The sequence below is a fragment of the Pongo abelii genome, chromosome 5 (assembly GCF_028885655.2).
Source record: "Pongo abelii isolate AG06213 chromosome 5, NHGRI_mPonAbe1-v2.0_pri, whole genome shotgun sequence".
NCBI lineage: Eukaryota > Metazoa > Chordata > Mammalia > Primates > Hominidae > Pongo > Pongo abelii.
The window spans coordinates 28480536-28499372 of NC_071990.2; the positions used below are offsets into that span (position 1 = coordinate 28480536).

The following is an 18837-nucleotide window of genomic DNA, read 5'->3' on the forward strand; positions in this document are numbered from 1 at the left end:
AGTAAGATTTCATGATCTCAATAAAAATCTCAATAAAGCTGTTGTCCTAAAAAAATTTACAGTGAGACAATAAAACAGGGAGGTAAGGGAGGAAAGACAAATATTCCTATGTCTTAAAAAAAAGGTAAAGAAAGTTAGCCTCCTGGCACTGAATCATTCACAGAAAAAAATAAAAATAGTTGTTCAAGTATATGAGAAGACTTTGTACCAATCTCAGACATCCAATACTTTATATTTCTTAGAGAGAAAGTAAGGGAATTTAGTTCTTTTTTAATATGTACTCTTAATTCCCTGTTAATTTCTTCCAGACTACTTTAAGTTTTTATAGAAATAAATATAAAATCAACACATTGCTTTTTGAAATTAAAAATAGGAAACACAATACTTTATTCAATCAATAAAACAAATAGTAAAACATTTTAAAATCCCTTAGTTCCAAAATATGGTCAGATAGGAAAGAGGGCATATAATTTGTCGGTGGGAGAAATTAAACCACTGTCTTCTAAATCTATCCACCATTATAAGGTTTTTTTGTTTTTGAAAAGCTGTAAGATTAAAACAAACACACAATAAAACATAATCCAATTAAGGTTACAGGACTAAATATGAACCTTTCCTCTACTTTCAAAGGTTTGGAGGATCCTTGAAACTTTCATTACCAAAAGGTTAAATTATTAGTAACATTCTGAATCACTAAATAGCCTTCCTTTCCTTAACTTTGAATATCACATTTATTTGAAATGAAGCACTTACTGTAAATTGCTACCCTATCTAGGAAAAGATATTTTCTTCATGGATTCTGTCATGTTTTGATGCTAAAGAACCTGTTTTATCTGACTAATTTGCTTTCGATAATTCTAAATGAGTTCACAGACACAAGAGCAGATATTTGTGGCATTTTTCTGAATCATCTCCAAACAAAATAGAGGTTGTTAAATCTAATTGAGGTGCCAATAATTTCTTTGTCCCAGAGCACCTTAAAGGCAATCAGCTGTAGCAAAATCTAGAAACCTCCTAACATAAACTTGTCAGTATGGTCCAATCACCCATCCTTATGAAATCAGAATTTATTGGTCGGGCGCAGCGGGTCACGCCTGTAATCCCAGCACTTTGGGAGGCCGAGGTGGGAGGGTCATCTGACGTCAGGAGTTCAAGACCAGCCTGGCCAACATGGTGAAACCCCATCTCTACTATAAATACAAAAATTAGCCAGCCATGGTGGTGGGTGCCTGTAATCCCAGCTACTCAGAAGACCGAGGCAAAAGAATCACTTGAACCCAGGAGGTGGAGGTTGCAGTAAGCAGAGATTGCACCAATGCACTCCAGCCTGGGCAACAGAGCAAGACCCTGCCTCGAATAAATAAATAAATAAATAAATAAATTTATCAATATGTATCCAAGGCCATAACACCATTACAAAATAAGTGTGCCCTTCCATCCCACTCACACACTTTGTCTAAACATGCACCTACAAAACAAACTTAACACCAACTTCCAACCTAACCACTCTGGATCAGTTTAACAAACTTCATATCCTACTGACCTGTCCCCTGCATTTGAATTCTAAGCCTACCCCTTTGAATTCACTTCCCTTCACTGACCTTGTCTATTTCAAAGAAACCATCTCCCATCCTGAAGTTGTCCTACAATCTTAACATGCTAATGAAATACAATAAGAAGACACAAAATATAAGATCAAATGTTTTAATATTAGAATCAACAGATTTAAAATTATATTTTAATAAATATGACAAATATAAGAGGAAAAATAAAAGAATTATAAAAACTGTACACATTCTTAATTGAAAATATACATATAGGCAACTTATATGGAAAATTGCTGTTTCACTCATAACTTTTCATACTTCCATTAACTGTAACTAGACAGAAAGTTTAAAGTGAAATAGCAAATTCCTCACACTCAATGCTTATATGCATACTTTGAACCAATACCTTACATATCAATATTTAAAGCTTTTAATGTGATAAGTGAGCTTGCTTCTTGCTTGTTAATTTGTCTAATCTAGGTTGGATTGATGACAATGCTACCCTCAGGGGATAATGTATATTTAAACTGTTTCTATGTTTTGTTTTAATAACACTTAAAGTAGAGAATCCGGTCTCACAGAGGTATGTTGAGGGGAATAGAAGCAGTGATTTTAAAGCAATCTCAGCAAGCTCAGGATAGTCATTTTTAGCTTTTATCCAAAATGAAGGAAGTGATGCTGTATTTTCAAAACTGATTTTCAATCCTTCATCGGTAGCCAACTTCAACAACTTATCCTGTAGAGTTACAGTTAAATTTAAGTTATCTTTTGATGAAAGAAATGGATTTTGGATCCACAAATTTCCTATGCGTGGATCTTCTTTTGATGGAAAATAAAATTCAAAACATTCTAACAAATTTGTAAGATGTTCACTGATAACTTTTTGCAGATGTGCAATATCAAGATCATTACCTACTTCATTGATAATTGTTGTTAAATTATGAAACATGTCGTAACAATCTGTAGAAATTCTGTTTTTCCAAGCTTCTAACTTCTGTTTTTGTCCTTCAACTTTATCTGCCATTGAAAAATAAGTTGCATTCTTCCCTTGCATAGAAGCATTAAGATCATTAAAAATACTGAAGATATCAGACAAATAAGCAAGTCTGGCTGTCCAATTCACATCTTTAAAAAGTTGGGACCAAATGGGTTTCTTGCCTTGCAGAAACACTAAGAGTTCATTTCGTATTTCAAACATTCTTGACAGAACTTTTCCCCGTGATAACCACCGTATCTCAGCATGCAGTAACAGTTGCTTATGATCAGCTTCCATATTATCACATAATAAAGAGAATAATCTTGAATTCAATGCATTAGATTTTATATAATTCACAATTTTTACCGTATCATTAAGTACACTATTTAGTTCAGCTGATATTTTTTTCATAGCAAGACTTTCTCGATGAATGAAGCAATGTGTTGTTTTACATTCTGGCGCAAGTTCCTTAATCTGGGTTACCACTTCAGAATGTTTTCCTGTCATTGAAGCTGCACCATCAGAACATACTCCTACACAAAATTTAAATTCCAAACCACATTTGTTAACAATATAATTCTTTACAGCTTCATATAGTTCTGAGCTAGTTGTGTTTGTAGGCAAAGAGGCTGAAAAAAAGAACTCTTCCTTTATATCATCATCATGTTCAAACCTCACATAGACTAAAAGAATTATCATGTTAGCAATATCTCTGCATTCATCAAATTGCAATGAAAAATACTTTGCTAGTTTTATTTGTTCTATGAGTTGATCTTCCATATCATTAGCCAGTTCTTGAATACGTCGAGCTATGGTGTCATTGGAAAGTGGCACCTGAGCTACCTTCTTTGCTGCAGATTCACCCAACATTTCTAAGCAAACTTCTTTGATGCAGTCTTTCACTAGTGTCTCAGCAATTGTGTATGGTGTTTTAGACTTAGCAACCGGAAGTGCTACTTTATACGAAGCCCGCAAAGCACTAATATTTATATGAGAAACATTGAACACCTGCTTTGGTTGGCTTTTCAATTCACTACTCTTTCTTTCAAAGAATTCTTTAGGTTGTGAACTTATTTCTTTATGTTTTGAATATAAATGTCGCTTAAGCTTTGATGGTTTCATTGCTTCATTAGCCAGTACATCTCCACAAATAATACACTGTGGTTTTAGTACTTCACCATCAATTACAGCTACAAAACCAAACTCAATATATGAAGGATCATATTTCCGAGTGAAACTAGCATGAACTCTTTTGGTTTTCCCTTCTTCAGGATAACTTCTATTGTTAACATTTCTTTTATTACTACTACTGTGTTCAGAAAAGGCATGTCTTTTCTTGACAAAAAAGTCCAGTGAAGCTTGTTTCGCCATCTGAAATTAGGAATAAAAGTAAATAATATGAATTTTACTTTCCTCCTTTAGCTAACAATGTTATATCACAAGTTAAAAACTAGACTTGATTAAAACGAAAAATTATTTTAAAGTTAAGTTATAAAAATAAATAAATGCCTATATTTTCTCAGAGTTTTATACATCTTTGGGCTATGGCTGATAAACAAAACATAAAGTATCACAGGTTGTAATGGGGACCTATTGTGTTTGACTAGTGTGTAACTGCCACCACATGTGACTCACCTTGAGAGTTTAACTATACCTAAATTGGTCTATATCCTATTCAGTAAGATGAGTCCATTAATCATGTGCTTGGATGTTGCAGTAATGTCAATTGTTATAAAGGTTTCTAAATACTTACGCTTAATTTTTATACTTATTTCCTTATGGACTCGCGTTTTTATACCAGTACTGGTCTACTGATCACATGTTGTGTACCACTAGTTTAGGTAATGAGTAAACTCCATATTTCAAAACATTAACCCTACCTCATAAAGCCTACTGATTTTAAATTTTTTTGGTTCTATTTCATGCTCTCCATTTAAATTCCCAAACTGAAGTCTTTCCCAACACAAACCCATATCTTCCAAGCAAATTTATCATCCCCTACCCCTACAAATACTTCTTCACTTGATTTGAAGTGTCCTTTCTTAGCTTACGCCGAACCCAAACTCACATGATTGAAACAGAGAAACACTAAATTCATCTGTTACCAAACTCATTCTCTGTAGAAACATACCAGCATACACACTACTTATTCCCTCCATCTTAGCTTTCTCATTCCCCCAATAAATGTGTGACATCAAAAAGGAGTAAAAGAGATACTGTTCATCACCCCCAGAATAATAAAAAAGGCAGCATTCAAGGTTACAACTTTACAACTTCCAACTTGGAAAAAAAGAGAAGAAGCATTAAAAGTAATTAGGCCTTCTTTGGGGGAAATATATCCAAGGTAATAAAAATGTGCTTTCATATACCTTGTCACACAACACTTATTCACAGTAAACTGTAATGAGATTCTTCCCCTGCTTTCATCTATGGCAGATATTCAATCTTACCCAATCTCCTACTTTGTCTGGTGAAAATGGTGTCCCTGATGGCTTTAGCATTTTGGAAGGTTTAACAGGCAAACTTCTTTGAATCTCATCATGTTTCCTTTTCTTTGTGCTGGTTTCATAGCAAAGGCTACAAGTTATTTGCCGACCACAGCCCTCAGTTCCATGTTGAGAGGGCACTCCACAAATTGCATGGATATTTCCATCACATGATATACAACTATTAACACCTGTGCATTCTTTTTCACAAACTACACAGGATAAAAATCTTAGCCGGCTTTCAGGAGGGCTTTTTTCAGCCACCTTAGGAGTGACAGAAAGATTTTCTTCAATATCACTACTGTCTGTTCCAGTCTCAATGTTTTCTTCATACTGGGCTCTTAAAGTATTTTCTAACTCTTTGTCAGCCTGATCTAATTCATTTTCTGTATGCAAGCTGGCAACAAGTTCTTCAGTTAGCTGAGAATGGGACAAGCCCAGTTTAGCTTCAGAGCTAAATGCACTTTCACATGGAGTCTGTTGCATGCTTCTGTGATAGGGCTGATTTTGGGACATCTGAATGAACCACAAAAATTCAGCCCAGTGTGATGAGTTGTTAGTTTGCATCCAGGAGAAAATCCTCTTTCGGATATCCTCAGTTTGTTCTGCAGAACTCTGGCTTTGGCAGGTCTGAGACTTCCCATGGACAATTTTCAATTCTGGCCAAATATTACTGAGTTCACTGACAACCTGGCTTGAAAATTCCCTCCCATTGTCAGATTGTAGGACACTGGGTGCTCCAATAACTGTAAATATATCTAAAAGAGCATGTGCAACTTCTGTAGGCCTTTTAGACTTTAATGACCGCAAAAAACTTAACTTTGTACGGAGATCTTGATAATGCAAAATAAATTTGTACTCCCCATCAGGATTCAACTGCATGTCTATAAGATCTACTTGGCATCTTGAACTAACTTCCTTAATTGGTTTTGATGTTAGAACCTTCTTGAGTTTTGAATTTTTCTGTTGGCATGGTTTACAGAGGGTCAGATACAGCATTATAACTTCTTTTGTGATGTTCTTGTATTTCGCTTGTAACTCTTTCTCCATGCGAGTACGTCCACCATGTCCAATGCTGAGATGTGTATTATGCAGAATGTCAAATAAGTCCTCACTGTGTAAGTAATACCGTATTTTATCTGTTTCCCCATTTACAGCCTCAATTAGCTTCTCATTTCCTTGTACAAGGATAACATCAAATCTAGCCAAGCGACGGTAGTCAACTGATTCCTTTTTCGCCTTAGCTTTAGCTTCTTTCACTTCCTTTATCAACTGACAGTACTTTGCTTTAGAAAATATCTTAGTATTATTACTTTTGTTTTCCAGTAACATTGCTAAGCTTCTGAAGAACTTTTCTCTCATGTTTTCTGGTTCAATTTCTGCTTCATTAGTATCTAAGCTACTGAGGTTATCATCACCCATGCTTTGAGACATCATGGAAAACCACAAAAATGACCCTAAAAACAAAGGAAAAAAATCAATTAGAATATTCAAGAATATAATTTAAAATACATATATTGCCAAAGGAGCCAGTAGTGCTTGAGGTAGAAGTAGGGAATATGGACACACAAAAGGGGATTCCATTTTCTTTCTTTTTTGAGACAGAGTCTCACTCTGTTGCCCAGGCTAGAGTGCAGTGGCACAATCTCCACTCACTGCAACTTCTGCCTCCTAGATTCAAACAATTCTCCTACCTCAGCCTCCCGAGTAGCTGGGACTACAGGTGCGCACCATGACACTTGACTAATGTTTTTATTTTTAGTAGAGATGGGGTTTCACCATGTTGGCCAGACTGGTCTTGAACTCCTGGTCTCAAGCAATCTGCCTGCCAGCCTCAGCCTCCCAAAGTGCTAGGATTACAGGCGTGAGTTACTGCACCAGGCCAGGGGGATACCATTTTGATTAAGGAATCCAACCTTGGTGGAATGAAGAGCGTAAATGAAACTCCAGCCAGTAACAAAAAGTTTCACACAATAAAGAGCAGAAAGCCAGGACATGACTTTCCAGAGCAGTTTTCAGGATTGAAGCACTGTTTTATGTAAAATAGGATGCAAATTAACATTTACTTGTTTGTTTACTATGCAAAGACTTTTTTTTTTTTTTTTTGTATTTTTAGTAGAGACGGGGTTTCACTGTGTTAGCCAGGATGGTCTCGATCTCCTGACCTCGTGATCTACCCGCCTTGGCCTCCTAAAGTGCTGGGATTGCAGGCGTGAGCCACTGCACCCAGTCCCAGACTTTTTTTTTTTGGAGGAACCTCAGCAAGACAATAATAGATTTTTTAAAAAAATCTCCACACTACACATTTTCTCTTTTATTCAGTCAGGTTAGCTATTACATCAACATTTGAGGAGTAAGTTCCAACCTAATATAGTCATATCAGCTCCCTTTCAGGGCTATTAACTACAAACTCAATACAAATAGCTTCATTACTAATTTTAATAAGAGTAGTGGATGAGTCAAAATCTGTGAAAAATTTCTGATTTAATAAAGTTTATTAAAAGAAATTTCTAGAATACTCATAATAACAGAAACACTAAGAATACTTCAAATTTGGCTAAGTGTTAAGGAAAAAAAACTATTTTGGAAAGAATAAAAAAGAATAACCTGGAATTAGCATAACATCTCTAGATAGTTTTATAGTTGCTTGGAAAAATATTTTCACTCAAGTCAACATCATTTATACTATCAATTTGCATACCAAACAGTGAGACAGAGCAGGGACCCCTCTTAGGGGCCTGTCAGACACCCCTAACCCCAAGCATGGTAATAACAGAAAATCTTGAGTTCCTTCAAGGGAAATTCCAGGCATCTAACTACCTCTAAGAAGTAAATGAGCAACTTGATAAACAAGAAGGTAATACCTTAAAACAACATCCAAAAAAGTTAGTCATGAGATGTTCCCTGTATTAACTAAAGATAGCATCTTAACATATCTCCCTAAGTTGTTTTTCAGAAACCCATACCTACACCAAATGGATCCACTGGTCTGAAGACCTCAGATAATGGGGAACTGAGGACTGAACTCCAACCGCTGCTTTGTTCTAAAGTTCTTCCTGTGGGGCCTGGAAGAAGTCACACCCACAAGCCAGAGCTAACCTTCTTTTCTGCTGATCCCAAATTTTTAGACAAAGCTTTGCCTCCTTAACCAATTGCAAATCAGAAATCTTTCAATCTACCTATGACCTGTAAGCCCCTTCTTTGAGATGTCCATCCTACCTTTTTAGGTCAAACTAATGTACAGTGTCCACGTATTGATTTATGACTTTGCTTGTAACCTCTGACTCCCTTCTTTTAAAAAAACTTTACTTGCAAACCATCGGGGAAACTGGGTCTTAATTTTGAGGGGCCCAATTCTCCTTGCTTGACACTCTGCAAATAAATGCCCTCCTTTCTCCTGCTGATGTGGATGTTTGGCTTTCCTGTGCCAGGCAAGTAAACCCCAGTTTGGTTCTGTAGCAGTAATGAACTACTAAATTTAAATCATCTAAAATGTTTATATTTTCTAAAACTAGGTTAAAATTAATAATATGTTACTGTATGGTGTGGCCTCATTTAACTCTCAATTGTTCCAGTAAGGCTTCTTTGATCATGAAATTTAAACTCACAGTGAGTTTTCCTTTCCTGAAAATCATAATCTATTTATAACACAAGTTAGCACTATAGCACCTTTTTCTTTAACTGTTTTATAGGTAGATGCAACAAGACTGTAAGTTTCTAAAGAAACAGAGATCACTTATTTCTCTAGTATCTTTCACATTATCTAACATGTTACTACATATAGTGTTCAATAGAAAATTGTTAATTAACTTTATAATAAAATAACAATAATGGTAAGTGCTATCTCAAAATGTGACTGAAAAAGACCATCGTATGGATAGCATTTCTTTCCATGCTGATTCATTTTGTGCCATGCTATAGAACTAGAAGCAGAGAAGGAAAATAAACAAGAATGAATTAAAAGAAGAAATACAGGGCAATGTCAAGAGAACCAGGAAAATATGAGCCCCAGAAGTTTATAGAATCAATATTAATGTCTAAGAAAATTGTTAGGGCTATAAGAGGAGAAAAACATTGTATCCATTTTACCTAATCCTTTTTAAATGGAAAAGATAGCTGTTCCAGAACCAGGCCAGACTCTGCCTCTACTACACATTATACCAATAACAGACCTTAGAACACTAATAAACATAGACTCCAGAAATTCCATATTCTAAGGTAGAATTTCCAAATAGTATTTCCAATGTATACACAGTCATTATGTGACAAAAATTGTGGTCAGAGGCTACAGCAATGGGACCCATGACTACACTGACAAGTGCTCAGTATTTACATACAGAGGTATCTGATTTATCCACAGGTACTTACTAACTTCATTACAAAGTATCCGTGAAAAATCTTGTGTTCAAGTATTTTTGACATTATTACCTGACTGTTTTAATTCAACTCCCTTAATAACATTACACTATACTGATTGACTTTTCCTTCAACTATTAATACATTCAGTAGAAGCTGAAATGGAATGAGGTTTGATAACTTTCAATACTAGACCCTTCACTCTCCCAAGTCTCACCTTCTTTCTTAGAACTAAATTATTCTCACCTTCTTTCTTAGAACTAAATTATTCTCACCATTATCTTGAAGTGGGTGTGGCTCTGGAGATTCACATTCCATTCTATCTTCCATAGACTGAAGCTGGGTGCCTAAAGACTCCTTTGCGGAATCCAGAGGGGTCCTTTCTTCCATAGAAACTTCCTGCCCATATGTGCCCTGTGAGGCCTGTGGACAAATAGGTGCATTTGGTAAACAATATAAATAATTGTAGTTTGTCATAGCTAAACTTGTATTCTTCCACTAAAATAGAATGTGAGAAGAAAAAAATCAGTCTTTACTGAATTCTTAAGTACAAGATAAAACATGAAGAGAAATGAAAAATGCTGGGACTAATAAAGCCAGAGCCATACAACAGAAACTGATGTCTCTATAGGACAGGAGTTAAAATGCATCCCTTTGGTTTCTGTTTCTGGGAATAACAATGAAAGCACGTTAAAGAAATATCTCCTAAACTGTGATGACTGAAAAAAATTGTAAATGAGTTTCAGTGTAGTTAATTAAAAGTAAATATTGGGCCGGGCACAGTGGCTCATGCCTGTAATCCCAGCACTTTGGGAGGCCGAGGCAGGTGGATCACCTGAGGTCAGGAATTTGAGACCAGCCTGGCCAACATGGCAAAACCCTGTCTCTACTATTAATAATGCAGATTCACCAGGCCTAAGAAAATGTTCAAATTGTTAAAGGATTACAGAGTTATTAATGGTTACACTTACGCTGCTACATCAAGTTGGAAAATGTCCATGGATAGTGAATCCCAAAATTGCACATAAACCAGAATATTCTAAAAGGGAATATCCAACGACATAGGAGGAGATGAAAGCCTACATATTATTAGAATATCACGTTGGGATTTAAGATTCTGTGTCATGCTCCTTTCCTCCAACTTGGATACCACATTATAAATTTATTCTTGCTGGTCATGGTGGCTCATGCCTGCAATCCCAGCATTTTGGGACTAATAAAAGGAGGCCGAGGTGGATGGATCACCTGAGGTCAGGAGTTTGGGACCAGCTTAGCCAACATGGTGAAACCCCATCTCTACTAAAAACACAAAAATTAGCCGGGTGTGGTGGTGCACGCCTGTAGTCCCAGCTACTCAGGAGGCTGAGGCAGGAGGATCACTTGAACTCAGGAGGCAGAGGTTGCAGTGAGTCGAGATTGTGCCACTGCATGACAGAATGAGACTCTGTCTCAAAAAAAAAAAAAAAATTCTTAAACTGTGCAAAGCACATTTCAAAAAATCATTTTCTCAAAATTCACAAAATGGTTAAGCCAGTTCCCTTTGGTATGTTTTTCCCTTCTCTGAGCTTAATAAGGTATCTTATGTAAATTGCTTTGTATAATATAATAGCATGCATTTCAATTTGTCTAAATCTTTGCATAACTGCCAGAAACAGAATCTGTGAAAGAGAGCCACCTGCTGTTTATAATTAAACAATGTATCAATTCTGTAATGTTAGTATACACAATCCCAGCTTTTGGAGCAACTAAGAAACAAAATATGGATATGGTTCATTGTGCTGAATTATTCACTGACTCTCCCCCACCCCCCCACACCCCCTAAGTACAAACACAAATCTAGCCTCTTGATTCCTCTACTTTTCCACCAGCCGGACTAGACCAAAATGGGTGGGCCTGGTCTTAGAACTGGGAGGAACTCCACTTCTGCCTCTACCACAGAAGTTTGAAGAGTACCTTGGGGGGTGGTAATAAATTACAAAACTGAAGTTACTTCAAACTGGTCATGACAATCATTAGTCTTTCAGTATTCAATTCCTGGGTTTGATTTTTTTTTAATGCTGGAAAGAGGTTGAGTGCAGTAGCTGACATCTGTAATCTCAGCACTTTGGGAGGCTGAGGTGGGAGGATTGCTTGAGCTCAGGAGTTCGAGACCAGCCTGGGCAACATAGTGAAACCTCATCACTGCACAAAATACAAAAAATTAGCCAGGGATGGTAGCACATATCTGTGGTCCCAGCTACTCAAGAGGCTGAGGAGGGAGGATTGCTTGAGCCTGGGAGGTGGAGGTTGCAGTGAGCCAAGATCGTGCCACTGCACTCCAGCCTGGGTGACAGAGTGAGATTCCATCTCAAATAAATAAATAAATGAAAATGCTGGAAAGAAACTTTTGGTTGTAATATGGTAGAGTAAATATTGCTGTGTTCATTAGAAATGCACATATTTCCAATAAATTAGAACACCTAACTTAGAGTGGCACAAACAAATAGGGGTTTATTTTTGTTACATAACAAGAAGTCTAGAAGAAGGTAGTTGCTGGCACCAACTCATTTATCTAACAGTTTTGTCAGGGACCCTAGCTGTCTTCATATTTCTGCTCTATCACTTTTAACACTAGCATTTGGCCTCATGCTTACCATCACTTAATGGTCACAAGATAGCCAGATATCATATTAGTGTTCAAGACTGGAAGTGAGAAAAGGTGAAACTAAACTAATCTCCCCTATCCCATCAGGAAAATAAAAGCTTCCCCAGGAACCTCCTTCCCGAAATATGCTTATTTCTCCCTGGCCAGAATTCTGTTGCATAGTTAACTCTAGAACAAGGAAGCCTGGGAAAGAATTTAACTAGATATACTGCCAGTATGAACAAAACCAACACTTTGTCGGGAAGAAAGAAGGGTAGAATAGACACTGGGTTGGCAGCTAAAAGTGTCTGCCAGTGGTATTTCCCCTGTGGGGGAAATCACACAAAAACAAGAAAAATGAGAAACATTTATACAAACTTGATATTCAACAAGATTAAGAGATATTTATAACTCTGACCACATTAAAAAAACTATCAAACATGATCAGCGTATAACCTGAACAATACTCAAGGAGCTGACCAAACACCAAGTCCTACCAGAAGCTACATTTTTCAACAAAGCTAGAAGGGGAAATTTTAAAGCAAGCTTGTCCACCCTGCAGCCTGCAGGCCACATGCAGCCCAGGACAGTTCTGAATGTGGCCCAACACAATCTTGTAAACTTTCTTAAAGCATTGTAAGATTGTTTTGTGATTTTTTTTTAAGCTCATCAGCAATCGTTAGTGTTAGTGTATTTTAGTGTGGCCCAAGACAATTATTCTTCCAATGTGGCCCAGGGAAGCCAAAAGATTGGATACCCCTATTCTAAAGTAACAGGCATATCTTAAGGGGGGGAAAAACCCCCACAGTATTTGTTATTTAAAGCAAAGGGAAAAGGGTGTGCTGACTAGACATGAGAAACTGCTTATATAGGCATTTGTGCTGCAACATAACATATGAATGTATTAAAAAAACATGCTTTCTGCAAAACTGCAGAAAAGTGACAGGATTTATGGGGAAAATACTGTTAAAGGGTGGACTATTTTAACACCTACACAACTTTGTCACCAGAGCACTATTAAAACTATAACAACTCCCAGCCAGAGCGGTGGCTCACGCCTGTACTCCCAGCACTTTGGGAGGCTGAGGCAGGCGGATCATGAGGTCAAGAGATCGAGACCATCCTGGCCAACATGGTGAAGCCACGTCTCTACTAAAAATACAAAAATTAGCTGGGCGTGGTGGCGCGTGCCTGTAAATCCCAGCTACTTAGGAGGCTGAGGCAGGAGAATCGCTTGAACCAGGGAGGCAGAGGTTGCAGTGAGCCAAGATCCCGCCACTGCACTCCTGCCTGGGGACAGAGTGAGACTCCATCTCAAAAAATAAAAATAAAAATAAAATAAAATAAACACTATAACAACTCTAGTAAAAATATAAGACATTAATAAATCTTACTTTAAGTATAGGATTTTACCTTAGAAAGGTGATGTTATCTTGTTAGAAACAAGTGTGAGGAAAGGGCGAGGCAAGGGTGGAAGGATATAATCATCAAAAATTCAAAGGTGGGCCGGGCACGGTGGCTCACGCCTGTAATCCCAACACTTTGGGAGGCTGAGGTGGGCGGATCACGAGGTCAGGAGATTGAGACCATCCTGGCTAACGGTGAAACCTCGTCTCTACTAAAAATTAGCCGGGCGTGGTGGCGGGCGCCTGTAGTCCCAGCTACTCGGGAGGCTGAGGCAGGAGAATGGCTGAACCCCGGAGGCAGAGCTTGCAGTGAGCCGAGATCGTGCCACTGCACTGCAGCCCAGGGGACAGAGCGAGACTCTGTCTCAAAACAAACAAACAAACAACAACAAAAATTCAAAGGTGGAAAGACATAATCATCAAAAGTCCAAGTGAAGAGGCTTGAACATTTGATGTTATATCCTTCCACCCTTGGATACAGTGATACTACAAGAAACATGATGTGGGTTCCGGTTCGTCATTTTGTTTTTATTTATTTGACACTGGCTTATAAAAAGATACCCAGTGTTTGCTGTTTTAACACTTTCCTTCTTTCATAAAGAAGCTGTTTATATGAGTCCAATTGGGACTTTATGTCATGAAGTGAAATCATGCTGCGTTCTGCATTGTAGTCATTATCTTTTATCTACGCCAACTGCTTCTCTATCATACTTGAAGCAGAAGATAACTGAGAAGTGAAAAGCTCTTGGGAGGCAGCTTGTAGCTTGCGGAACTGCATGTTCTTCTTCCTCCACACCTTCCATTTGTGCCTTAGCAACTAACTTGCAGCTCTTCTGTAGAAAGATCCTGTGTGTCAGATTGCAGCAGCTCCGCATTATCCTCACTAGCAACTTCTTCAAATCCAACCCCTTTGCAAGAGCAATACAACTTGGGTTGGTTTTGCGGAGCTCTTCTGAAGGCTCAAAGGCTTTGGAATCATAAATTAAATCAGGGAGAATTGTATATCACACCCCATGCAAACAGGCTTTTGTGAAATCATTCCAGGCCTCTACAATAATATCAATAATAAGTTTAATGTTGAATCATTTACAGAATTCAAAAAATGTTAGGGCACTGTCACCCCCTGTATAGGCAATCAATATCTTGAATGTTTGCTTTAAATAATAAGCTTTAAAGATTGCAATCACACCATGATCAAGGGGCTGCAGTAAAGAAGTTGTATTGGGAGGTAAAATGAGAGCTGTGATATTTGAGGAAAGCTCAGTGACTACTGGAGGGTGGCTTGGTGTATCGCTGAGAATTACAAGAATTTTAAAAGACAATTTTTTTTATCTTGCAATGCTTTTTTTTTTTTAATCTACAAAAAAAAAATCACCCAAAAGATCAGAAAATGTCTGCCCTGTCATCCAGTCTCTCTTGCTAGACCTATAGTAGGCACCAAGGCTAGTCTTTACAATTCATTTTAAAGCTTATAGATTAGCAGAATGATAATCACAGGCTTTAGCTTTAAAATTCCACTGGCATTTGCACCCAGCATCACCATCAGTTGATCCTTTGTAGCCTTAAACCCCACAGTGTGTTTCTAGAGTACTTCCAGTCCTGCTTACTCCATTCGGGATCCATGCACCCAAATTCTTCACATATCCCCTTGAGGGCATCTGCTTCCAATAGAGACTGGTTTCATAAAAACTAAAAATCTGAGCTAGAGGATGGCCTTCCTTACCAATCTAATTTCTTAATGAGGGGAAAATGTCTTTGCAGCTTCTTCATCTGCACTTACAGCCTCGTCTGCACAGACAGTTTAACACTGTGGAAAGTACAGTAGTTCTTGAAGCCACTAAACCAGCCACTACTTCCACTAAATGAAGGCACTTCTGCGGGACTTTCATCTTTTTTTTCTTAATGTCTCCATACATTGTGAAGGTATTTTCTTTAACTGAGAAAGACTGCATTGGATTGCTTCCTTGTTTGGTATTAAATCCACACACTTAACAAATGCTCCATTTCCTGCATTTCCTTATTCCTTGTTCCAATAGATTTCATAACACTGGCAGTTGTTCCAGCTAGATAATTTTCTTTTATTTTTCCCATCATTGTCTCTAATTGTACATACATTTACTCCTTTATGCCAGTTGCATGACCAATCTCACAGTTTCTTTTCTTTCAAAACACTGTATAGTTTCAAACTTGTCTTCAATTGTTAAAGCTTTTTTTCTTTTATACTCACTAGCAGAAATTTTACCACAAGCACACTTCTATGGCACTTGCAAAACCCTCTGCTTGCTCCTTTTCTGGAATACAAAAAAGTTTAGCAAAAAATACACAAAGATGGGAGGAACAATGTAAATAAGCGCTTCCAAGACAGCCAGAGGAAGGATGTGGGGGCAAATGGGAATTATGTACAGTATTGTATGTATTCAGGACTTGCTGTGCTCAGCTAAATCAGATACTCTGAATTCAGCTACTCCCACCTGGTGGCCCCAAACATCAACTTGCTGGAAAAACTCATACATGAGCCTACACAATTTCAGCATTATACTGACTCACTTCCAGCATACTGACCTCATTTTAAAAGATTTTGCATTCCAGAAACATGCGTTTTTAACAGATCAGACTGTATACATAAAGGGTTCATATTCTGAAAGAGTTCAGATAAATGTATGAATAGTATCACTAAAAAATATAAGAATGTCTGGCAATATCCATAATGTTCTAAAATTACTGTCAAAGAAGGCAAATAAACCCCTTTAGAAACAACTCCACTGTAATGGCAAAAAGCTTTTAAAATTCTTCTAAAAATAATTTTGAGCTCAAAACATTTTACATACCAACTCTAGATACTGAAAAGAACCAAGGAAATCATGCAATTAGTATTTTCATTGTACAGATGAAGACATTAATGTCCCAGAGAAGGTGTGATATGCCCAAGGTTACACAGCTAATTAGTGACAGAGCCTAGATAGCTTCAAAAGACAGTAATTTTTTAAAAAAAATTTACTATTGTATATTTCTTTAATCTCATAGTCACTACATAAAATATATTTTCTACTGGTAAAAAATAGATCACGCTTTTCCATTTGGTTAAATCATTTAATTATTTGTATCATACACAAAAACTGTTATCTCATATGCACGCATCTATTCATCTACACCAGTGATCAAATAATAAATAATGCCCCAAACCAGGGTTTGCAACCACCAGCGCGAAATTACTCCCATTACTCCATTCTGGATCCATGCACCCAAATTCTCCACAGAAGATGGCACCTCCAATTTCTCACCTGCTGTCTAGGTTCATCAAGCTCCCTCTCCAAATCTTCCAGCAAAGTCACCACCTCTTCTCCACTCTCAGGATTATGCTCCCGCACCCAAGACTGGAGCTCCTCAGGCAGGATGGTCAGGAACTGCTCCAGCACCAACAATTCCAGGATCTGCTCCTTGGTATGTATCTCTGGGTTCAGCCACTGACGGCAAAGTTCCCGCAGTTGACTTAGAGCCTCCCTGGGTCCAGGTGTCTCCTGATAGCAGAACTGCCTGAAGTGCTGACGAGAGAGTTCCCTGGTATAAGACAAATTCCTAGGTAGGGCTGATTCCTGATCCCAAGTATGGTCTTCTTCTTTAACCTTTACTTTGATAATCTCCCCTTGTTCTTCTGGAGCCTGGCCAGCCAAGGCTGGGAAGACCCTAGAGACTGCTTCCATCCCGAGCTTAGACAGCTCAGGGAAAGGCTCTCTCCAGTTGGGCTCTAGGCAAATGGGTGATTTTACTTGAACTCCTTTTTTGTTCTTGGTTAGGACAGTTTTTGATGTAAGAAAACACTCAACACAGGACAACTACAGACTCAGTTTAAAAGGACTTGTTTACGTGACAACACAGGGCAGTTACTCGGGCAATTCCATTGAAAGTGAAGTCATCCTCTGAAAAGACCAGAAATAGTGAGCACAGAGCGACTCACTAAAGCTTCAGGGTCACAAATTGAGCGGCAAGATACTTGCGAGACAGAAAACTGAGGTTATGAAGGATACTTTGGCCCTAAATAAAGCCTGGGTGTATGAGCCCAGGCAAGGAAACGAAGATCGGAGCAGCCTGGGCGAGGGCGGAGAGTGAGAGGGGCTCACAAGCTGCCTGGGGAAGAGGCCCGATTGTCGCCGCGCACATGCACCCTTCCCTCGGCTGCAGCTCCCACCTCTGAGGAGCTCAGACCCTGTCGAACCCAGACTAGTGGGTCGAGGGAAACACTCTACAGCTCAGGTGAAGGTTCCGCAGACACACCCGCAGCTGTGCCCGTAGGTTCCGGCCGGGCCCGGTGAGCCACGCTCACTTCCGGTCCGCTCTAGGATTCCAGGTGGTGCAGTCTTCTCACTGGTTGTGCAAACACCTACGGTACCAGTAATTCTGGGGAGGCAAGTACTCTGGAAACTACGGAGAATTAACTCCGGAATTACCTAGTTATCTGGCATCCCGGTGAAAAGAGTTTCACAGTGTGAGTAGTGCTGGAGTAGAGGCTGCTAGTCTGTGTTTTCCTGTCACCATGATAAACCACCGCTGGCACTCAGACCCGTGGTGCTCACCGCAGCGATCTGAAACAAAACAGAGAGGAGCATCCCTAAGGACTACAACGTCAGCGAATCTGTAGGCTCCTCCCCCACCTTTCCTCGTTAATTTCGGGCCACTTTCACCTTTCCCTTTCACCCTAAATCAGGCTTAAAAAGAAATGTAAGAGTTAGTCCATTGTTTCCATTTTACGGATTAGAAAATCAAGACCACCGAGAATGAGCCTCAGTTGTTTAGTCACGGAGCAGAGAGCCGTGACTAAACAACTGTGGGAAACTGGTCCCAGAAATCTAACAAAATCTGGACGGCTGATCAGCGCCTTAGCGAATAACTGGAGTGGAGTAACCAGAACATTCCCTTCAAGCAGTCACTGGGCTCCTCCATACCTCTGGTAGCGCAGAGATGCCCAAGGAATATTTGTTGAATTGCTGCCTGGTTCCCTTCTCCATTCTCTGTTTCCTTCTTCTGTGGTCCTCATGTTGATTTCTCACATTTTGGCATTTCTGAGTAGAGAGTCTTTGAATAATCAGAACATTTCTTTCAGAAATCTCTAAATAAAAAAGAAATCTTACGCTTAGAGTCCGTGAATGGTCTTGAGTAAAATTGTGTATAAAATTTTTGTCTGTGTGCCTGTATCATCTAACTCTGAAAGGATCATTTTCCCAGCCACTTTTGACGTGCTGAACTTATCTTTTGTGTTTCCCCACTAACTATCCTTTGCAATCAGGGATTCTACTACCTTTTTCTCATTCTGCAAGGCAGTGATCTTTGCCATGCTGAGCACAGTAGGCAGTTAACATGGAGTAAGCATGATTTCTAAGTCCTCTACTGACGAGCCTTACTCTTTGTTTTGTTTTGTTTTGTAGATTTGCATTTGTTAACTACTACA

General features: G+C 38.6%; 1 protein-coding gene across 1 annotated transcript; it reads right to left on the bottom strand.

The window, feature by feature from the left end:
* Positions 1 to 419: 419 nt before the first annotated feature.
* SCAND3 (SCAN domain containing 3) lies at positions 420 to 17990 on the bottom strand. Its single transcript, XM_024248744.3, has 4 exons — positions 16676 to 17990; positions 9641 to 9788; positions 4974 to 6466; positions 420 to 3894 (listed from the first exon to the last, which is right to left on the bottom strand). Exons 1-4 carry the CDS (start codon positions 17093 to 17095, stop codon positions 1978 to 1980), a joined length of 3978 nt encoding a protein of 1325 aa, XP_024104512.3. The 5' UTR covers positions 17096 to 17990; the 3' UTR covers positions 420 to 1977.
* Positions 17991 to 18837: the final 847 nt, after the last annotated feature.